This window comes from Gopherus flavomarginatus, chromosome 1, assembly GCF_025201925.1.
Source record: "Gopherus flavomarginatus isolate rGopFla2 chromosome 1, rGopFla2.mat.asm, whole genome shotgun sequence".
NCBI lineage: Eukaryota > Metazoa > Chordata > Testudines > Testudinidae > Gopherus > Gopherus flavomarginatus.
This window is the reverse complement of record NC_066617.1, coordinates 18,705,914-18,729,836: the sequence shown is the minus strand read 5'-3', so window position 1 is coordinate 18,729,836 and position 23,923 is coordinate 18,705,914. Positions and strand designations below refer to the sequence as shown.

The 23,923-nt window shown below is 48.3% G+C and overlaps 1 protein-coding gene across 4 annotated transcripts in view; it reads left to right on the top strand.

The window, feature by feature from the left end:
- The window catches only part of GRM3 (glutamate metabotropic receptor 3), a 172,564-nt gene extending 155,817 nt beyond the window's left edge, over positions 1 to 16,747 (top strand). For all 4 annotated transcript variants that reach the window (XM_050936827.1, XM_050936828.1, XM_050936829.1 and 1 more), the window contains one exon: positions 16,627 to 16,747. In XM_050936827.1, coding sequence (XP_050792784.1) covers positions 16,627 to 16,700 — 74 coding nt within the window. In that variant the 3' untranslated portion in view covers positions 16,701 to 16,747. The remainder of the gene's footprint in view (positions 1 to 16,626) is intronic.
- The last annotated feature ends 7,176 nt before the right edge of the window (positions 16,748 to 23,923 follow it).

Sequence of the window (23,923 nt, the reverse complement as noted above, 5' to 3'; positions counted from 1 at the left end):
GAATGAATCTGCAATCATTAAGAACTGCAGGACATTTTTGCATTCACCTGAGTGTGGGATTAACCACCATGAATACATCACTCAAGTCTGCTGAGAACAAAACAACCCTTGTTCACAGCACATATGTTCTGCTCAGTTAGCCTGATCCAAAGCCCATTGGAGACAATTAAAAAAACACTTTCACTGCTTTGGATCAGGCCCATAATTGCACAGTGCCTGCAGAACCACAGTTCCTGTCCCTCTCATAACAACAGGCAGAGCAGATTGCCCTGGAGTCTTCCTGTCAGAACAAAGTTATGGCAGGATTTGGTGTCCCATGCAGCACGTTCTCAATGGCTGTTATTACCTGGGTTTCAAGAAAATCCTTTGAGTCAAACCACTTCAGCTAATTCCCCTACAACATACATAAGGGACAGCAAAAACTGCTTCTGTACATCCAGTATGTGTTGTACTCCACATAAGTGTCACAACCTGGGATATCAATCAATGCATCAGTGCAAGAACAGTTCATCTGCTTTTCCCATCTCAGTCTCTTATTCCCAGACAGATTCACATATTTGGGATTTTATCAGTTGCTGTTGTTTCTGGCTAGGAAAAAAATAGGTCAGCTTTATTTTTGTTTTTGCCTTGTCAAGCTTAACTAGTCAGGGATGCAAGCAAATGGCACCGCATTCACAGAGTAAAGCAGACACAATGTCTAATCTGGAAAACCAATTGAAGGAACACAACATCCCAGAGCGGGAGGGGGGATTGGGGAGAAAAAGAGAAGGTTTGTAAGGATATTAACTATGAACCATTCACTGGGCTTTACAATATGATCTAAGTTTTCTAATGTGATTAGTGGTTGTTACTTGTCACAATTTTGGGATGGCCAACTTGAGATAACCCAAAATAGCTGAGCATCCACTCTGAAAAAGCTCTTGAAAATCTGCCCCTAGCTGTGAGTGCTGAGCACTTCTGAAATGTTTGCCAGCCTGACCTATCTAGTGCATCTAAGTTTTCCAAAGTAATTATTGATTTTTGGGTACCTCAGTTTTTTGGGGGAGGGAAAATTGGAGACATCTTAAAGCACTGTTTCTCAAACTAGGGTCGCTGCTTGAGTAGGGAAAGCCCCTGGTGGGCTGGGATGGTTTGTTTACCTGCCCCATCTACAGGTCCAGCCAGCTGCAGCTCCCACTTGCCCCAGTTCGGTGCTCCAGGCCAATGGGAGCTGCAGGAAGTGATGCAGGCAGAGGAACTTACTGGCCACCACTTCCAGCAGCTCCCGTTGGCCTGCAGCGGCGAACTGCGGCCAGTGGGAGCTGCGATTGGCTGGACCTGCAGACATGGCAGACTTTGGAAAACTTAGATGAGCTAGAAAGGTCAGGCTGGCAAACATTTCAGAACTGCTCAGCACTCACAGCTAGGGGCAGATTTTCAAGAGCTTCTGTCTCCGAAGCTCCTCACATTTGGAAATCTTACCACTTCTCAAGATGACGAAATGGGAGTCGTTGTGTGCTGATGGTGTTTGAAAATGGGTCTTTGCATTTTTACATCATATTTTGTATCTGAGATGGTTAAAAGGCTGTTTCTATTTAAGGAAACATTTCTGCAATTATTTCACCCTGGAATATGCTCTACTTCTTTGCAATGGATACAGAATTTTAAAAAGCCATTATTTGGCTCTGGGGTTTTCATGAGGGCGTCTGACACTCTCCTCCTTACTACACCTTTGTATAACACAAAGATGCTACTGTATTCAACTGAAACAGGTTATCCTGCGTTTTCTGTCCCATCTATAACCACATGAAGAACACTCATTCTAAAAATCTTTAAGTCTCAAAGGTAAAGTGCAACATCAGAGCAAAAACTTCATCCTTGTCCTTTCTGATGTGAAAAGATGGCCTCAAAACTGGAATATGAAGGACCTTGGCAAACCTTGGGAGGACCTGGAAAGTGCTGTCACATGAGCCAGGATCCAAAGCTTGTTCAATTCAATGGGGAAAGCCCAGTCACAGCAGTGGGCATGGGATCAGGCCCATAATGCTCTAAGCCACCGGTACAACTCCTCCACCTCTCTTCCCAGGTGGGTTTCCTCAGGGAAAAGTGAGGACCTGCTATTTCCAGTGTAAAAAAAACTAGCAGAAAACAATGAGGGTTGTTCTCTTCCCCCCCGCCAAAAAAAAAAATTGTATTGAGACATTTCTGCACATGTTAAACATTTGAGAAGGCCAAGCGTTTGTTTTGTAATTCACCTGTAAGTATTTTTTTGGTGAAGAGATTTATTTTTAGAAGTTTTTTTTTTCCTTTGAACTGCACGGCCCTCATTCATAAAATGCCAAGCACTTGTCATCCAAATTGATCCTCACTGGTGCTGTGGTCTTCTCTGTGTCTGCTGAAATTCTGCGTCAGTCCACATCCAATTAATCACTGGGATGATTCTCAACATAGCAGCACTAAAGCTTGAGGACACCAAAAGAAATTCAATAAGCTCCTGACATCTTTTTAAAAATGATCCAAAGAATTGCCTCATCCGTCCTGGGCTGACAGTCTGTTTTCCTATCAGTCTTGATGGCACTTTGCATCAGTCACAAACGGCTTAACGCATGTCTGATCAATATTATTCGTCCAGCTGCATGTTTTGCTTTGAACACAGCTATCTGAAAACCTAGGAGAAGGCCACAACCCTTGCTCACAACCAGCTACTCTCTCGTGCTTAGTCTAAGGGACTGGGCACCAGAAAAGACGGTTACTCACCTTTGTAACTGTTGTTCTTCGAGATGTGTTGCTCATATCCATTCCAGTTAGGTGTGCGCGTGCTGCGTGCACATTCGTCGGAAGACTTTTTACCCTAGCAACACTCGGCGGGTCGGCTGGGCGCCCCCTGGAGTGGCGCCGCTATGGCACCGTATATATACCCCAGCCGACCCAGCCACCCTTCAGTTCCTTCTTGCCAGCTACTCCAACAGTGGGGAAGGAAGGTGGGTTTGGAATGGATATGAGCAACACATCTCGAAGAACAACAGTTACAAAGGTGAGTAACCGTCTTTTTTTCTTCGAGTGATTGCTCATATGCGTTCCAGTTAGGTGATTCCCAAGCCTTACCTAGGCGGAGGGGTCGGAGTGAGATGTGGCAGCGTGCAGAACCGCTGAGCAAAAGGCTGCATCATCTCTAGACCGTTGGACCAGAGCATAGTGCGAAGCAAAGGTGTGGACCGATGACCAGGTCGCTGCGCGACATATCTCCTGGATAGGCACGTGGGCCAGGAAGGCGGCTGATGAAGCCTGAGCTCTGGTAGAATGCGCCGTGAGATGGCCCGAGGGGACATGAGCCAGGTCATAGCACATGCGTATGCACACCGTTACCCAGGAGGAGATCCTCTGGGAAGAGATGGGTAGACCTTTCATCCATTCAGCGACTGCCACGAACAGCTGGGGGGATTTCCGGAAGGGCTTTGTCCGCTCGATATAAAAAGCGAGCGCCCTACGGACATTTAAGGAGTGCAACTGTTGCTCCTGTCGAGAAGAGTGAGGCTTTGGAAAGAAGACCAGGAGGAAGATGTCCTGGTTGGTATGGAAAGCCGACACTACCTTAGGGAAGAAAGCCGGATGAGGTCACAACTGTACCTTATCCTTGTGGAAGACAGTATATGGTGGGTCCACCGTAAGCGCTCGAAGTTTGGAGACCCTTCTGGCCGATGTAATGGCCACCAGGAAGACTGTCTTCCACGACAGGTACAGGAGTGAGCAAGTCGCCAGTGGCTCGAAGGGCGGATGCATAAGTCTGCTTAGGACTAAGTTGAGGTCCCAGGTGGAGACAGGGCAGCGTACCGGGGGGTAGAGGCGCTCCAGGCCCTTAAGAAATCTAGTAACTAAGGGGTGGGAAAACACGGAGTGGCCACTTTCTCCAGGATGGAATGTGGAGATAGCCGCCAAGTGCACCCTCAGAGAAGATATCGCCAGGCCCTGTTGTTTAAGAGACCAGAGGTAGTCTAAAACAGTGGGGATCGAGACCTCAGAAGGAGCAACATCCTGCGTTGCACACCAGCAGGAGAAACATTTCCACTTGGCCAGGTACGTAGACCGAGTGGAAGGCTTTCTGCTGCTTAGGAGAACATGCTGTACCGGAGCAGAACAACATAATTCCAATCTGTTCAGCCATGCAGGAGCCATGCCGTGAGGTGAAGGGCCTGCAGGTCTGGGTGGCGAAGACTGCCATGGTCCTGCGTTATGAGATCTGGAAGAAGTGGTAGGGAAAATCGGGCTGTCCAGGGACAGGTTGAGCAGTGTGGTGTACCAGTGCTGTCTGGGCCACGCTGGCGCGATCAGGATTAGATGCGCTCTGTCCCTGCGGAGTTTTATTAGGACCTTGTGAACCAGAGGGAACGGTGGAAAGGCGTAGAGCAGGTGGTGCTCCCACGACAGGAGGAATGCATCCGTGATCGATCCCGGTGAAAGACCCTGGAAGGAGCAGAACGCTTGGCATTTCCTGTTCGTGCGAGAGGCAAACAGGTCTATGAGGGGAAAACCCCACCTCCGGAAGATGGAATGAATAACATCTGGTCTTATCAACCATTCGTGACAGAGGAAGGATCTGCTCAGCTGATCCGCGAGAGTGTTCCGAACGCCTGGGAGAAAGGACGCTGCCAGGTCTATCGAGTGGGCTATGCAGAAGTCCCAGAGTTGAGTGGCCTCTTGACACAGGGGGGGAGAGCGAGTCCCTCCCTGTTTGTTGATATAATACATGGCCGTTGTGTTGTCCGTAAACAATGAGACGCAACAGCCATGAAGATGTTGCTGAAACGCCTGGCACGCGAGGCGGACCTCTCTCAGCTCCTGGATGTTTATGTGGAGCAACAGCTCCTGTGATGTCCAAAGGCCCTGGGTACGAAGGTGACCTAGGTGAGCCCCCCAACCGAGAGATGACGCATCTGTCGTTAGGGACAGCGAGGGCTGTGGTGGATGGAACGGTAGCCCTGCACACACCAGGGAGGGAGTCAGCCACCAGTCGAGGGAGTGTAAGGTGCTTGGGGGAACGGTCACCAGAGTGTCTATTGGGTCCCTGCCCGGACGGTAGACCGAGTTGAGCCACGTTTGAAGGGGCTGGAGGTGGAGCCTGGCATATTTTGTCACATAAGTGCAGGTGGCCATGTGGCCTAGTAGGCTGAGACATGTGCAAGCTGAGGTGACCGGGGAGTTCTGCAGACCTCGAATGATCATCGTGAGCATCTGGAAACGTGGCTGAGGTAGGTAGGCCCTGGCTCGAGTGGAGTCCAGGGTTGCCCCTATAAAGTCCAGCCTTTGTGTGGGAACCAGTGTGGACTTTCCCGCATTGAGGAGCAGCCCCAACCGGGAGAACAGGTCCATGATTATGTTCACATGCTGTCTGACCTGAGTCTGGGAGGTTCCCTTGACGAGCCAGTCGTCCAGATACAGGAATACATGTATCTGCCGCCGGCAGAGGTGGGCGGCGACGACAGCCATACACTTCGTAAACACCCTTGGGGCCGTAGAGAGGCCGAAGGGGAGGACCGTGAATTGGAAATGCCGGTGACTGGCTACAAAGCGAAGACACCTCCTGTGTGGAGGGAAGATGGCGATATGGAAGTACGCGTCCTTCATATCGAGGGCGGCATACCAGTCTCCAGGATCCAAGGACGGGATAATAGTCCCCAGGGAGACCATGTGGAACTTCAACTTGACCATAAACTTGTTGAGGCCTCACAGGTCCAGGATGGGCCTGAGGCCTCCCTTGGACTTGGGGATTAGAAAGTAGTGGGAGTAAAACCCTTTTCCCTTCTCGTCTGGCGGTACCTCTTCTATTGCTCCTGCGGCGAGGAGAGACTGCACCTCTTGTAAGAGGACTTGCTCGTGAGAGGGGTCCCTGAAGAGGGACTGGGTTGGGGGGTGGGAAGGCGGGGTTGAAACAAATTGTAGGTGGTATCCTTGTTTCACCATCTGTAGGACCCAGATGTCTGAGGTCAATTGGGACTATGCCGGGAGGAAGTAGGAGAGGCGGTTGGAGAAGGGAGGAGAAGGATCCTGTCCTGAAACTGGTACGCCGTCCTCGTGTGTACCTTCAAAAGGTAGACTTAGGCCCCGGAGGTGCTTTTGGGGGGGGGGTGGTTTTGACCCCCTTGGGATCCGGACTGGCGTCTATGGCCACCCCGCCCGCGCCTTCTGCTGAAGTCTTGTCTGTGCTGGGGCACAAAGTAAGGACGGTGAGGTTGGGGCCAGAAGGGTCTGCATCGGGTCACAGGTGTATGCATGCCCAACGAGCGCATGATGACCCTGTTGTCCTTTAAACTCTGTAACCTGGGGTTGGTCTTTTCAGAGAACAGACCCTTGCCATCAAAGGGTAAGTCCTGGATGGTGTATTGGAGCTCGGGTGGCAGGTTGGAGACCTGCAGCCATGAGATACGCTTCATGGTGATACCTGAGGTCAGAGTTCTGGCTGCCGAGTCGGCCGCATCGAGAGAAGCCTGGAGGGAGTTTCTAGCCACCTTCTTGCCTTCTTCGAGGAATGCGGCAAATTCCTAGCGAGAGTCCGGGGGTAGAAGATCTGTGAATCTACTCACCTCCGCCCAGGTGTTGTAGTTATAACGGCTCAGGAGAGCCTGCTGGTTGGCCACTCGGAGCTGCAGGGCACCTGCCAAATATACCTTGTGGCCCAGTAGGTCCATCCGCCTAGCCTCCCTTGATTTGGGGGCTGGTGCCTGTTGGCCGTGGCGTTCCCTTTCGTTGACCAATTGGACAACTAATGAGGAGGCAGGAGGATGAACATATAGGTATTCGTACCCCCAAAAGGGCACCATGTATTTCCTCTCAACTCCCTTTGCCATAGGGGGAATGGAGGCTGGGGACTGCCATAAGGTGTCAGCAGTGGCCTGGATGGTCTTGATGAAAGGCAGAGCCACCCTAGTGGGGGTATCTGCTGACAGGATGCTGACAACTGGGTCCTCGACCTCCGGGACTTCCTCTACGGGAAGATTGATATTGAGCGCCACCCTTCTAAGGAGGTCCTGATGGGCTCTGAGGTCTATCGGCGGGGGCCCTGATGATGAGGTCCCCGCCACTGCCTCGTCTGGGGAGAAAGAGGACAATACGCTGGGGATGAGGGGGTCCTGGATGGCCTCTTGCTCCTGGGTCGGCTCCTGCTCCAGCGGTACTGGGGAACCTGGTGGATGGGTTATCTGCTCCTCTGTCCCAGCTGGAGAGGGATGGCTAATGGTGGCCTCTGGAGCTCGATGCTCTGAGAAAGCGGAGCGGATCTGGAGAAATGGAGCACCCTGGGGCCTGATAGTATGCCCAGGGTGTCCAAAAGGACCACTGGTGAGGACCCAGGTCCTGAGACCGGACCTCCTGGAAAACCCTGGTGGGCCCCTCCATATCTCGCTCCTGATCATAATAACTGTCCGCTTGCGAGGACACCGACGACTGTCTGGATGGCCATGGAGGAGCAGAGAAACCTTGGGCTGAGGTTCTGACGGACCTCGTTCCCTTCTTTAACGGAGACCGGTGCCGGTATTCATAGCGGTACCGGGATCAAGATCGGGACCTGCGACCAGACCGGTGCTGGGAGGTCAACCGGGATCTCGAGTCTCTGCGGTGTGAACGGCTCCGAGAGGTACGGTGCCTGGATCGGCGCCAAGAACTGGAGCGGTGCCGCGGATAGTGAGGTGGAGAGCAGGAGTCCGACTGGTGCCATGAGTCTGACCGGTGCCATGTAGGGGAATGGTGCCAGGACTGCGAGCGGCTTCGAGAGCGAGAGCGTCGTCTCGACCTGGAGCGTCTACAGGATCACGATCTTGAGCGGTACCGGTCTGCTGTGCCGACGGACAGTGGTCTAGGCAGGGTCGGCTTGCCCCGAGATTGGATTACCCGCACCGGTGGTGCCGGGGGTAAAGGCAGTGCCGAGTCCATCAAGGCGATTAAGTCTCTCACCGCTGAATATGCCTCTGGCATGGATGGCATGGTGAGCTCTACCACGGCACGCACCGGGGAGCTATGAGGCACCGGACTCGACGGCCCTTGTGGGACCAGAATCAACGGTGCTGATTTAGTCGGTGCCGCGGCGGGTATCGGCGCCAGGCGGTCCGAACTGGGCGAGCTCTCTGGCCGCGGTGTGGTTGGAGCCAATGCAGCAGGAGTCTTGGCCTTCTTCGACCTCGGGGAGAGGGAGCGACGTGGAGTCGACTTTGGTGCCGGTGTCGGCTGGTGCCAAGAGTCTTTAGGCGTACCGGTGCAATCCGGTGCCGTAGGGGTGCCTCTGTTCACCGACTGACCGGCGCTTGGTGCTGAAGGTGGCAGTGTCAAGGCCGCCTCCATGAGGAGCTGCTTTAGTCTGATGTCCCACTCCTTTTTAGTTTGCGGCTTGAAAGCTTTGCAAATAGGGCACTTAGCTGTTAAGTGCGATTCCCCGAGGCACTTCAAACAGGAGTCGTGCGGGTCTCCTGTTGGCATCGGCCTGTGACAGGCAGAGCACAGTTTGAAACCCGGTGAGCCGGGCATGAGCTCCAGCACCGGGTGTGGGGAAGGGGCTACTCCCTGAACCCCACTAAGCTAACTATACTATTAATGTAAGAACTTACAACTAAATCTGTCTATCTATCTATCTACAAGAACAATAACTATGTACACGATAACAACGAGAAACTACAAGTAGCTAGGGAAGGTGGAGGTCAGCTAAGCCGCACTCCACTGTTCCAACGACCGACACGGGCGGTAAGAAGGAACTGAAGGGTGGCCGGGTCGGCTGGGGTATATATACGGTGCCACAGCGGCGCCACTCCAGGGGGTGCCCAGCTGACCCACCGAGTGTTGCTAGGGTAAAAAGTCTTCCGACGAACGTGCACGTGGCGCGCACACACCTAACTGGAATGCATATGAGCAATCACTCGAAGAAGAACTGCTGCGTTCTACTCCCACCTCAGCCACTGATTTGCTGGGTGACAATAGATAGGTAACTTAACCTTGCCAAGCGTCCATTTGCTGCTCTAGAAATTCAGTCTAATAACCAGGGCCCTGTGTGCTATATATATATATATATATATATATATATATATATATATATATATATATATGCAGCCAAATAATTTGCTTTTGGGTTAAGGCACTGCATAAGTCCATCCAAATGGCTATTTTCCTGCCAGCTTCTCAGTTAGTCCAGCCAATCATTTGGCCTTCCTTCTCTCCATAGATGTGGTTTGCTGTGTTTGCCCTAAAAAGGGGAGCTCATGTGAGCGGTTCTCAGGTTGATGCCCTTAGTAGGACTGAATTGGACTCTTCATTATTCAGGACAGGAAGAACGGGGAACACCTGCCACTGCAGGCCTCCTCTGAAAGGGAAGGGGACAGTGAGGGATGAACAGGGCCAGCTCCAGGGGTTTTGCCGCCCCAAGCAGCCAAAAATACATAAAAAAGCCACGATCGCGATCTGCGGCAATTCAGCGGAAGGTCCTTCGCTCCCAGCGGGAGTAAGGGACCCTCCGCCGAATTGCCGGCAAATACCTGAAAGTGCTGCCCTGCTCCGGAGTTGCCGCCCCAAGCACCTGATTGATAAGCTGGTGCCTGGAGCCGGTCCTGGGGATGAAGCACTGTGTTTGGGAGAGTATAGAGGTTGGCTTTCATGAGGATGTAGTAGAAGCCATGCAGACGACAATAGCAGCTGCCTAACAGGAGCAGTTCTCCATTGCAGTCTGGAATATGTATGTAATGCAAACACCTCTCCCTGTGTCCCCCAAAACTGAGAGTCAACCCTTTATTTTACTTCTCATGCTGCTGCATCCAAGGGTCCACTCTTGTAAAGCTCTGTCATGCAGCAAGTACACCCCATCCCCCTTTGCCGAGGCAAGGGCATCATGGCCCCACAGTTAAGTCTGCCTGTCTGTCCTTACCCTTGGCAATACGGCTCAATGGCCAGAGTCAATATGGTCACCCTTGTCATCGGGGCAGTACAGCCTAATGGCTGAAGTCAATATAATCACCTGTTCACTCGGGCTGTATGGCCTAGTGGCCAGTCAGCATGGCTGACCTCTTCAATCTGGTTGTGTGGTCTAGTGGCCAGAACCAATGCAATCACCCTTTCACTCAGGCTGTATGGCCTAGTGGCCAGAGGAAATAAGGTTTCCCTCCTTAGTGGGGTTATGTTGCCAATGGCCAGACTCAGGGAAGTGGGCCACCCATGGGTGGAAAGAGAGGTGCTGGGGTACAGGAACCTGGGCGCTCCCTCTCCACCAGGTCCCAGCCCAGGTCCCTGGTAGTGGTAAATGTGCATGCCACTAGGTCGGCAGAGATCCGGCTGAAAAACGCTGACTCAAAACCCAGTTTGCTAACCAGTCCACTGCCTAGTTTCCCTGGGCTTCTTCCTACCATATTCCCTGATTCTGTGGCCTAGACATCTTCAGGGTATCCGGTTTCCTCAGGCTGCACTGCCTCCAAGTGACTCCGGCCTCCACAGATATCCGGGCATCTGTCTGGGCTCAGTGTCACCAGCTCCCACCGTCTGGGGCTTCAGCTTCTCCCAGTCTGGAGCAAGCAGCATGCATCCTTCCTCTCTGGTAGTCAGCCTAGAATGAACTGGGCTGCTCCCTTTTATAGTGAGCCAGCACTTGGAGCATGCCCAATAGGAGTGAGGGGGCATGGCTTCCTCTGCCCAGAGTGTGGGGTTAACCCCTTCTTGTCCAGTGAGGGGAAAGTACACCCCATCACAAACTCCTAAGCAGCTGTTTATCCCCCTGGAAGGATATTCCTCTGTTCCAATGATGTGTCCTTCCAAGAAAAAAAAAAAAAAGTTGAGAAAACATATCCACTATTTTTAAAATGGTGTTTGCAACGTGAAATATTGCAAGCGAGATGCACCAAATCACTCCTGAGATCCTCATGATGATTTTGCAAACCTTGGAAGATCTCAGAGAGAACTAGTAGCCTTTTAAGTGCTTAGCCAACATTTCATCAGAACAATCAGCAGCTTTTCTAAAGTCACTTCTCCAGAGAGAGGTGTCAAAGTTAAGGAGGCATACACACACACACACACACGTAGGAAGCAAACACAGGAAGTCAGCAGAAATTGACTTAGCTGCTGACAACCAGTTCTTGGAATGTTTTCCAAAGAAAAAAGTATATCAGTTCAGCAAAGATAAAGGAGTTTGTAAACTATATATATCACTTTCATAGCACTGTTGTCAGCTACCGATGTGGTGCTCTTCTCTTGTTCCATGATGATAACAGTCGTCTGCATGCGTGTTCCCAATGTGTGCTGTCCTGGCTCTGCGCAGATAGCTGACCCAGCAAATCCCGAGAGAACCCCCAAAGACCACAGATTCTAGTAAGGTACGAAGGAACCCGAGCCAAGTTTATTGTCAAATGAAGCACAGTAATAGTTTCCTATAGACTCTACAGGACATACTACGAATATGTGCCCCCTGGCAATGGACACAGCTCCGTCAGTGGAGAGACTTTCCACTGCCCCCTAGGCCAGACAAAGATGCACACTCCGGGACTTACTTTTATACGGTTACAGGACAGATTACTCATCCCTACTGACATATTGAAGTACAGCCCTTTGGCTCATTAGGGTGCTGTCTCCTCCTTTGATCATGTTGCTTCAAACAGCTAGATCTAGCCATCATGCTGTCCTTTTGACCCTGTCTTTAAGATGCACCTGCCTGTTCCTTGTTATGTCTGTGGAGTGTCCTGATGTCATCTTGGCACATGTTACTCTTATTAGCACTTATGTGTGGATGCACCTGCTTCTAACAACCCTCTTCTCACCAACTTCTGTGAATGGGGCCTACCTCTGGCTCACAGCCCAGCTTTTGCTTAGCAATGCCTGGAAGTACTTTCGTTCAGGCTTCAGGCCTCAGACTGGGCCTCTGACACAAGAGTTTATGTTTCAGGGCCTCATCTTACTACAAGTACTACATCTTTTCTCTTCCTAATACCTCAGCAAAGCAGGTACACAAGTACTCCTATAAGAACATAAGAATGGCCATACTGGGTCAGACCAAAGGTCCATCCAGCCCAGTATCCTGTCTGTTGACAGTGGCCAATGCCAGGTGCCCCAGAGGGAGTGAACCTAACAGGTAATGATCAAGTGATCTCTCTCCTGCCATCCATCTCCACCCTCTGACAAACAGAGCCTAGGGACACCATTCCTTACCAATCCTAGCTAATAGCCATTAATGAACAACCTCCATGAATTTATCTAGTTCTCTTTTAAACCCTGTTATAGTCCTAGCCTTCAGAACCTCCTCAGGCAAGGAGTTCCACAGGTTGACTGTGCACTGTGTGAAGAACTTCTTTTTATTTGTTTTAAACATGCTGCCCATTAATTTCATTTGGTGACCCCTAGTTCTTATATTATGGGAACAAGTAAATAACTTTTCCTTATCTACTTTCTCCACACCACTCATGATTTTATATACCTCTATTATATCCCGCCTTAGTCTCCTCTTTTCCAAACTGAAGAGTCCTAGCCTCTTTAATCTCTCCTCATATGGGACCCGTTCCAAACCCCTAATCATTTTAGTTGCCCTTCTCTGAACCTTTTCTAATGCCCATATATCTTTTTTGAGATGAGGAGACCACATCTTTACACAGTATTCAAGATGTGGGTATTCCATGGATTTACACAAGGGCAATAAGATAGTCTCCATCTTATTCTCGATCCCTTTTTTAATGATTCCTGTTTGCTTTTTTGACTGTCGCTGTACACTGTGTGGACATCTTCAGAGAACTATCCATGATGACTCCAAGATCCTTGTTTTACACATGAGAAAAGTGAGAGGGGTTGAGAGACTCAGCCAAGGCTTGAAGAAGGAAGTCTGTGTCAAAGAGATTATTACGAGTCCGGTGTTCAAAAGGTCGCAGCTCTTATTTGGGACCTAAATAAATTGACTAGATTTTTCACTAGTGCTCAGCATCCAGCTGCTCTCATTGGTTTAAGGTGCCAAATAGGAGCTGAGCTCTTACTTCTTAACTCTGGTTCTTGGACACCAGTTTTATGCTACTTTTTTCGTGTCTGGAGCGCTAACTGGGCATCCTGCTAGGGGCTTTCCCCTCACCCCTCCCCTGATTCTTGTCATGCAGACAGAAAGCAGAAGACCAGAAATCTGAAGTGCAGGCAATGCAATGTTTATTGGGGGGATTAGTTTCAAGCAAGCCTATCCAGAGCTCTGATGCTACAGAGCCTTTTCCCTGTGTCCCTATTCTCACCCCCTCCTCCGCAGCAGGCCCAAATATACCTGCAGTGCACACCCCTGGTTCCATCCCTTACAATTTATGGTCATGTTCCATTTTGGAGGCTCGTGAGTCTGGAGGCTTGGTACCACGCCTTTTGTATCCCATGGGAGTGGTAAGGAGTGAGATTGGGTTCTGGCCAAGGCCAGGCCTTTGGCTTTTCATGTTTCTAATATCTTCTCCCCGCTTTCCCCTCCCAACTGGTTGCTTGATCTTGGCTTGAGAGAGGAGCCAGACAGCCTTCCAGCATATACTCATATATTACTCTCCCACCATACCCTGTAACACTTTAGCTCTGTCCCTGATCTTTTCTCATTATACTAACAAACCCATTTGCTTGTGGGAAATGCAACAACAGTCTGTGTTCACACAGATTAGTAAGGATAAAAGAGTATATTAAAAAAAATCAAACCCAAAATTCTGCTTCAGGCTAACAAGGATATTAACACATCCTTCAGTAATTCATTTCACAACACTCATTTCTGTGTCTGCTAGATGCTTTGAGATCCCCACCAGGGGTCAAAAGACTTACACAAAATTAGCTTCTCCTAGCTGATCCCAAGTCTCACTGTGCATAAGTAGCAGTCAGGTGCGTCTATTGTGCTGTTGTAAAGGAGATAAAGGAGAAAGCAGATGAAAGCAGCACGCAAAGAAACAATGCAGTGATGATTGATGTGGCATGATGTCACAGGATGCTGCCCTCTAGCTCGCCCCCTGCTGGCCCCTGTTGGCCTTACACTCAGCAGTCTTCAGGGTCTCTCAGCCAGTTACCCAGACTTAGCTTGTTTCAAAACACGTACCCCTTTGTGGGGCCTAACATAAGTCATTCTACAGAATGTAACTGGCTTCATTAGTCCCTCGAGGTCACTCCTCTCTGGGTCCATGTGAGAGTTCTGGTCAACACCCATCCCTGTTCAGAAGACCCCCAGCCTCCTTCCTGGAGCTGGGACCATGCTTCAGATAGTCACTGCCTCAAAACAGCAGTCCTCAGCTCTCCCTCTTGGTTGTAATTTAGCCTACTTCTCCTTCAGCTGGCCTCTTTATCCATAATTAGCCCTCAGCAGGCCAGCCTTCTCCTGCCAGTATGTGCCCTGCCTGGAGGGAGGAGGCAGCATTTATGTTGACCCCTTCTCCCAGCTCATCCCCAGTTGGCTGGGTGAGAGGCTATTCTTGCCCAGCCCTCTATGCCCTCCTGGGGACAGGCCCTTAAAGACACAGTGACAAGATTTCTTCCTAAGCACCCCTTATTCCTAACACTTCTTCCTCTCTATCAATATATCCTTGGTCTCTGTATGTACATCCAGGAGCGGCGCCAGAGTTTTTGACGCCCTAGGTGGGGGTCCTTTCGCGCTCCCAGTTGTTGGCAATTCTGCGGCGAGGGGGGTCCTTCCTCAGCTCCCGGTCTTCGAGGCACTTTGGTGGTGGGTCCCGGGGCGAGTGAAGGACCCGCCGCAGAATTGCCGAAGACCTGGAGCACGGAAGGACCCCCCGCCGCCGAATTGCTGCCAAGGGTGGCAAAATGCTGCCCCCCCGCCAAATCCTAGTGCCCTAGGCAACCGCCTGGGTTGCCTAAATGGAAGCGCTGGCCTTATGTACATCAGATCTTCCAAAAATCTTAAAGGGACACACCATGTGACAGGGATGGGCTGACCACTAGGCACTGCTGGCCTTAAGGGGGCAGACTATCCTATCACACAAGGCACTAACTCCAAATAATGTCAAAGTAAATAGATGATGAGGAGAGAGGATGGGAAAACATGCACCACAGACAAATCAGGCTCTCAGGTCACTTTAAAATGTGTTGCATAATACAGGTACACTTCCATTGTGATGTAGGAAACCAGTTGGCTGCTGCTATAAAAACTAAAGTGATATTACAAAGACCAGCAGAGCAGATATTTTGCCTTTAACAGAACTTAGGAACAACTATTAATTTTGCTCTCACTCCTAAAGGAGAGGTGTGTCTTCTAAATGCACAACAGATGGTGCGAGAGGCAAGACATCTTGTTTCTTGCCATATGCCACATCTTTCTATCTTAGGTACTTATATGGCCCCCAATTATTATAGTATCTGGGCACCTCATAACCTTTCAAGCATTTCTTGTCACAATACCTCTGTGGAGTAGGGCAGTGCTATTAACTTGCATTTTACAGATGAGGAACTGAGGCAGAGAGAGACTAAATGACTTGCTCAAGGTTACACAGGAGATCTGTGGCAGAACAGGGAATTAAATCCAGGTATTCCAAGCCCCAGGCTAGCACTCTAACCATTGGACCATCCTGCCCTTCATTTGTTAGGGCATATAATTTGATTTCATAATTTAGTAAAGCGCCGTCTTCTGTAGCTGCATACAAAGTTCATCTGTATTAAAAATAAGACTTTGTCTTTACTGAATTGGTCTGAAACTAAGTATCCATTATCCATAAATTGCCTTTTACTCTGGATGATCAAGTTTAAAGTCAATACTTGATTCATGCTTTTCCTTTAAATGCTTTAATGAAGGCATCAGGTTTCTCTGGGTCACTGCTATTGTTAACCTAATGTATCTTGGCAAACATGGCTTTGTCTTGTTGTGAACTGGCACGTCAACGAAAGTGTGCGCTTACACATTCTTGATGCCAAATGGACAATTCTAATTGGGATGGACAAAACTGTTTGCTTTAAAATTAAAATCCCTAGGCTTTTACAAGATAACACTATAGCCCAGTGCCAAGATGCAGAAGCATTTAGGGCCAGATTCTGACACTGATATCACATTGAGTAACACCATATTCTAAGAGTCACTCTACTGAAGCCAATAGAACTACTTGTCAAGTGAAGTACTATTCAATGTGAGTTAAGGTATCATAATCTGGCCCTTACATCTGGACACATTTGACATCCTGAGGTCCTGATCTTGCATTCATGGAAGTGGATGGGATCCAGGCCAGAATGTTATCAAAGAGGGAGTACATGTGTTGGCAAACTCACACAATTGTTAAAATGGAGAAGGGAAAATCTTTTAACATATAAAATAACCCATTTTCCTTACATTCAGCTCTAGGCTGACATGTATTACTTGATGCAAAGATGGACTGGATGAAGGACATGCAAGCTAATGAACTATTCCTGCAGGGTGCTGAGCGCTCTTCTCTCCCATTGACATCAGTGAGGCTGGATTGCATTCCGCACCTCACAGAATCAGGCCCTAAAATAAGATACATGAAAAATCCAAGGATCTGATTTTTATTTACACTGAGGCTACTTTATGCCAATCTGAATAAATTAGAGTCATATCCACTTTCAGGCTCCTTTACACTTCCAGAGAGGTGTAAAGTGACCGGAATGTAAATTAGAATCAGGCCCCCAATGTTTTTTCCTAGGTGGCTAATGATGGGTTGTTGGTTTTTTTTCTCCTTTCTCTTCCAGCATCTGCTAGTATGTATGTTCCGACAGTCTGCAATGGACGGGAAATCCTAGATTCTACCACCTCATCTCTGTGATTGTGACTCGCAGTTCAGTTCTCGAGTTTTTAGACTGTTAAACAAAATATGCACATGTTGTGCACTCCAGAAAACAAAAAACAAAAACAAAACTAGTACCTTTTTTAGAAACAGTATAAGAAATTATTTTTGAGGACTGTACAGTATATAGTGACGTTCTAGAACTTTTTAGACTGATTTTAGCGCCTCTGTTATTAACAGTTCTAAGGGACATGTAAATAACCATGGTTTACAGCGCATATATTTCTGCAGTGTTGACTCAGAAGTGGGAGAGTGATTTGCTGCAAGCACAGTTGCAATGTTAGGTGACTTTCTTTCCTATGAAATTTTTTGTAGCTTCTTGTTGTAATTAACTTAGACTGCATTTTTATGTTATATAGAACAGTTACATTATGTGTAACAGATTGTTTTCTCAGCACAAAACCGCAGTATTAATATAAAGATGCCATTAATAAAACTGTAAACATTTGTCATCATGGTTATCTTCCTTTCATGGTAATTATGACTCAAAGACAATGGGCTAGATCCTCAGCTGACATGAACTCGCACTGTTCCACCTTCTGGCTCCATGACTTTAATTAGAGAGTAAAGACATCTCGTTGAAAAATTTCAAAGATGCTTGTTGTTGAAAAATGGCCTGTTTTTCAAAAGCAAAAAAAATTGAAAAAATTCTTGATGTTTGTGAAAGTTTTCACAACGTTTTAAATGAACTTCTTAATCAAATTATACGGAAACCATTATCAAAATGGTTATTGACAATTGTATTTGGTAGATCATTCATTAGATTGATGTATTGTTGTAAGGCACTCAAGATACCTTGCTGAAGTATAAAAATCTAGACAGATTAGATAAAAAACAGACAAAACAAGACTACACATATACTATGGCTGATTTCTATTGATCTGGTGACATGAAGGTGCTATACAGCCCGTTAAGTCTGCCAGTTAAACTAGGTTTACAGCTGCTTTGCATCACTGGAGCAGTGCAAAGCTGCTGGAGCATACCAGAGAATGTGGCCTGTAAAATATATTCACAAGAAGGATAATCCTGAAAGAAATTGCTGGCATCTCTGGCAATATTTGCATTCAAACTATGTGTATTCAAAATAGAAATCTACAGCTCTTGAAGCCAGCTGCAAACTACCTTCAACGAAAGAAATAAGGTAACCTTCAGAACCCTGTTCCAAAGTCCCTCCCCTATATTTTACATGCTACTAACTCCAAGAAATCATTCAGGAAAGTAAACATATGTTAGCTGAGGACTTGCTCCCACTGAAGTCACTGGCAAAGTTTCCATTGACATCAGCGTAAACACCAATGGGGGTTGAAACATTGGTGTTAAAGACAGGTACAATTCAAGGTATGCTGAATATGTAAACTCTCCAGGGCTGGAGTCTCATTTACACACGTGGCTCCAGCGGTGTACAGGTCCTGGAAGTAAACAAGAATCAGGCCTCAGATCTCCATTCCCCTATGGGACATTGATGAAGCCATCTCTCTCCTTGTCTATCATGCCACAATTTCTTAACGCCTCCCTTTAAAACACCCTTCCTCCCACAGGTGTTAAGTCTTGCCTCAAAGAAGTTTTGGCTCTGCAGATGTTTGAAAATATTTACTAGAAAACAAACCAGGAAATTGTGGAATGAAGGAGTTATGTGCCAAACATCCCCATTCAGTCACTCATGGGGTTTTGCATTGCTTCCCAGCTCCCTTCTTGTATTTGGACATTGTGATTGAAACATTTAAATCTATCTAAGGCTAGGTCTACACTGGGGGTGGGTGGCAGGTCGACCTAAGATACACAACTTCAGTTACGCGAAAAGCGTAGCTGAAGTCGGCGTATCTTAGGTTGATATACCTGGCCGTGAGGATGGAGGTGAGTTGACCGCTGCCGCTCCCCCGTCAACTCCACTTCTGCCTCTCGCCACGGTGGAGTTCTGGAGTTGATGGCAGAGCGACACTAGATGTAATAAATCGATCCCCGATAGATCAGTCACTATCTGTCGATCCAGTGGGTAGTGTAGACATACCCTAAGGCAGTGGTTCTCAGTCGTATTTGATCAGGCCCCCCCTTCTTTGTGTTTGTAGTCTTTTGGGCCTCCTCCTCCTCCACAAGCATACATACAGCCACCCAGCTCTGAAGGCAGCGCAGCGGCTGTGGCTGCTGGCTGGGTGCCCAGCTCTGAAGGCAGCACCGGGCCAGCAGCAGCACAGAGGTAAGGGATGCAATGTGAAAAGTGGCATTTGTCAATATCACTTTTCACAGCAGACTTAGCACCCCATTGCCACCCTTACTTCTGCAATGTGACTGCTGCCAACCTGGAGGCTGATAGCCAAAACTCCACCACTTCCTGGTGAGGGAATGGGGTGGGGAGGAGAGCCCTGGCTGCCTCTTGGTGAGGAATTGGTGTGTGTGTGGGGGGACAAATGCAGATGGCAGGACTTCAGGTGCCCCTTTATCCCTGCCTCCTAGGTGTGCGCAGCCCTTCTGCGTGAGCCCCACATTCCCTTGCCTCCCTTGGGATGCCCACCCCATAGTTTGAGAACTGCAGGTCTAAGGGATTTGGACAGCCATCACACTAAAATGAATGGGAACTGGGCATCATAATCCCTTAGGTAGCATTGAAAATCTCTATTTATGGGTAAATTCTTCTTCTGAGGCAGATTCTGACTGATACTAAGGCCCCTTTCATGTTGACAGCATGGTTAGGAATGAGTCTCAGCGTCACTGAGAATCAGGCCCCTTTTCTTCATAAGTCTTTAAATTGTCTAACGCATTTGTTGGTGCTATGTGCATTTAATAATAAATATAACTCAAAAAACCTTATGTCTGGCTCCTTAGCTGTAATCATTTCTCTTTCCCCTCCAGTGAAATGAAATGGAATTAAACAAGCTGGATTCAATTTAGTAATGGAATCAATAGTACTTGCTAAAGCAGAGTTAAGAGAAGAAGTCCTAACAGACAATGCACAGAGCTGACAGTAGTGCTACCAGTGTAGTTTCTCCGAATTAGCAATCTGGCCAATATCACGTACAAAATACATTTGATTCGAGCCAAAGAAAATTAGCACACTCCCCCTGAGCATGGCACTTTAAAGGTAAAGAAATTACAGCACATGGACTATCAAGAATGTAAGAAGACTTTTCCAAACAGTAAAATATATCTTGAGTCTTCTGCAACAGGACAATATCAAAAGGTATTGAGTGAACCTGAATAGCAGTCTAGAGTCAAAAGCCCATTTTGAAGTCTGGTTTGAATCATGCTCAGATTCTCATGCTGTGCTACTGCAGTGCCTGCAAAGGTACAAGCAAACTTTGATTTTTTTTCTGTTGCCACTGGCTTATTTCAAACATCAGCAAGTATCACATGATCTGCATTCCCTGGAAATCCAAATGAGAGTAACAAAGCACTCAAGACAAACACAGGAAAAATACATTAAACACCAGGACCACCAGGTTTCAGAGAGCAGCACAGTTTTAATGTCAGCCAGGACACTTATGTATGACTGAGCCAGCTGCAAACACCAATGGTTTCCAAATCTTTTGCCTGTCCAGAACAAATGTTCAGAAGAGACACTTAGGGCTATTTCCTTAAGGGGTGTAATTGAAGCCAATGGAGACAGCTAGATCCTCAGCTGGTGTGATCTGACATACCTCCATTGCCTTCAATGCAACCAGCTGAGACTCTAGATCTCTCTGCTTTCACATAGAAAGGGCCGGGGATGTGGAGGAGGGGAGGCAGAAGAATCCATTTCTCTGTGGAACTGTGAATCTTTGGAGTGACCCATAAGCACCTTGTACATGGACAGGTTTAAATATTTAGGGTCAGGTTCTGATGTACTATTCAATGTGAAACAGGCTCTTACTCCACAAGTAGTTCCATTGATTTTCAATCTAGTCCAGCGATTTTGGGCATTTAACTTGAGAGATCTTAGAGAGACTAATTTTGAAAGTGCTGGCACTTAGCACCCTCTGAAAATCAGGTCCCTTTGATCTGCAAGCTCAAGTTGTGCACCCAAAATCACTAGACACTTTATAAAATGTAGGGCTCCACTACCAGAGGGAAGACACCTGATCCATTCATGTGTTTATAACAGGAGTGGCCAAACTTACCGACCCTGGAGCCACATATGACAATCTTCAGAAGTTCGAGAGCCAAGGCTGAAGCCCCAAGAACCCCCTCTCTCCACTGCCAAAGGCGATGCATGGGGGGAGGCACCTGGGTCACATGCCCCCTGCCCCCTGATTTTTGCCAGGGTTTGTTGAATCGGTCACATGGTGCCATCCCTGCATAGGAGCTGCTGGAGCCAGCAAGCTGGGAGCTGCAGTCATGGGGAGAGGCAACAGCAAACAGCTGGGAGCTGTAAGGAGAGCAGCTGCTTCTCGCCACAGAGCTAAAGCAGCAGCCCCTCCCTACAGCTCCCAGCTGTTTGCCACTGCCTCTCCAGGCAGAGCCAACACCTGGAGCTGCAGGGAGGGGCTGCGGAAAGAGAGGGAGTGTGCCTGGAGGGTATGACTCAAGTTGTGGGCGGTGCCAAACCTTTAAATTGTGCCCCCCCACAGCAGGTACCCAGTGTCCTCTGGCAGAAGCACCTAGCTCCATGACCTCATCAGAGGGCAGAAGCCATGAGCTCCCCCCAGTCTGGAAGGCAGAGGGCATGGAGGGGGGGCAGTGCCGAGGGCCACACTTTAACTATAAAACAGCTGCATGGGACTCAGAAGCCACAGTTTGGCCACCCCTGGTTTATAAGCTCCCTGTAGGAGGGTGCAGGACTTCCTAGTGCCCTCCCCCCAGGAAGTATTGCCTATCATTTACCCTCTGTACTCTGCCAGTGGCTGCACTTTGGAGAGTTCTAATGGGCTGAGGGGGCTGGTTCTTCTTCCTCCCTTCCCCTTGCAGGAGAGGAGAGTCTGGCTGGAACAAGGGTCAGCCTCTCAGACAGCCCCCAGCTACAGCTTTACAGCTCCATCTCTCAAAGTCTATTGCCTCTTGGCACAGCTTACCTCTGACCCTTCTTCCTGGGGCTGCTCCAGAAACCATGTCCTCTGGCTCTCTCTCCTCCTTGGCTGGTCTGCCTCTGTTACTAGCAGCATTCTTCCTAGTCATCACCCTGCCTATGCTAAGCTTCCCTTTTTAAGCCCTTCCTCCTCCATGTTGAACAAGCCATGCAGGTGTGCCTTCTTAGTGCAGCACAGGTGCAGAGGAGCTCATTAGCCTCCTGGCCAATGGGTGGGTGTGTCCCTTCACACTCCCAGTCTGCCAACCTAATGCAAGTGTTTTTTTAGCTCAGGAGGTTGAGATGCTGAATGTTTGGAGCCAAGGGATTGTTTTTCATTCCAGAACCAGTGGCCAGTTGAAACGGACTAGTGGTAATGCATCTGGATTCTAGTGAAGCACTTGATCCACATACTCACAAAGTCTTACTCTCCACATGAATTCAGCATTCCTCCATCACTGACATAGGATGTCACAGTTCTAGTTGTGCACTTCCTTGTGGCCACTGACAAGACTGCTTGGGTGGGAATAAACACCTCTGGATCCCTGAGTGTTTTGAGACTGAATAGTGTCCAGCCACTGACCCGGCATTGGGTCACTAGCCACGCTGTCAGGGCACAGGTCCTTGGTCTAGCAACCTGCTGTCCAGCTGTCTAGCCTATGGGCTCATTGCTGACTTTTCAGACTTCCCTGTAGCCTAAACACACCCTCTCGCTGAGCTCAATCCAAAGTTGTGAGTCTTCTAGGTTACCATTTAACTTTTTCAGGTGGCCTGTGGTAAGTGTAACGCATACAACACACAAAGACCCTCTGCCCAGAGTCTTCCCCAATTGCTCTTTTACTGAAGAGCTAAAGCATGAGACTACAGATCATTTAGAAAGTAATCAACACTTTAAACACAGTGGCCCTCAGTAGCTCGCCCTTCCCTTGGGAGTCCTGGGCGACCAACTGCGTTCCCAAAGGTAAGCAGGGACCCCTGCCTCATCAGGCCCCTCCATGATGGGTTTCTTCTCCCTCCTCTAGAGCTGAAGTAAAAATGGCCCCTCAGTTACACAGCTCCTGTCCTTTTATAACTTTTAGCCCTATCAGGTGACTTCTTAATCAGGTGACCAGCCACTTCTGACAAGTGACTGTTGCCAAGGGGACTTCTCTCCTGACAAACCAGTTCTGCTTGTTGGGAGCCATCTAGTGTTCAGACCTATTCCATTTCAATAGGTGCCCACTCCAGCATTAACCATTATCTATTGTCAGCCCTGTACCGCTACCCTGTTGGAATTTAGGTCCTACATGGAGTTGAAAGGACTACAGAAAAGACAAAAAGCTGCCCTTTCAAAATGGAGTTTGCAGCTATCTTTGCCCCCTCACTTTGATCTACGAATGCCAGTGATTCCAAGTATACAGCAATTTCAAATCCATTTCCGATGAAGCAACGTTAGTAAAGCCCATTCCCTTCTCCCAACTCCAGCTGTCAAATCCTAGTAAAGATTTTAGAAATCTAATATTATGTGATGAGCTGAGAAAAACTGTGGCAGCCTTTGAGATGAATTGCAGTGTATGGTGAAGCCTGACCTGTAGATTTCACAACAGCGCTCCACGTGTGGTTCAAATTCTTAAGCTATCCACTTGCTAAAAGCCCCATAGAAAATCAAATTCAAGCAACATATTCTTATCTGCAGGTTTCTGAGTACTGTTGCAGTAGAACTATCCCCAGGTCTACATCTTCTCTGTAAATGCCACTTGATAGTGGGTGTGGGGAAAAAACACTTTTGATGCCTTTGTTGGAAGGACTGGCACAACTTGAACTGGTTGCTTTTATGTGTCTGACAGGACTTTTATTAGTCAAAATAAATGGGCTTAAACAAAAACCCAAATAAAATAGCAGCAGCAATATAATCGGCATATGGCTGCAGTAATACAACAAAGATTCCAGATGCGGTTGTCAAATTCCCCATGACCTGGGAGTGTCTCTGGCTCAGTTTTTGCAGAAACTCTGAGACTGACTTTTTGTTGGGAATTCTAGTGTGTGTGTGTGTGTGTGGTGGGGGGAGTGATACATAAAACCACAGCTCCCACAATTTTACTCTTTCACACTCTTCATTTCACCAAACAACACAAACACACACATTCCACCTCATTTTGGCTTTCAAGTCCTTTTTAATGGACCATGAGTCTGATCCAAAATGTCTTCCTATGGCAGTTTGCTCCTTTGTCAGTTTCAACTTCAACAC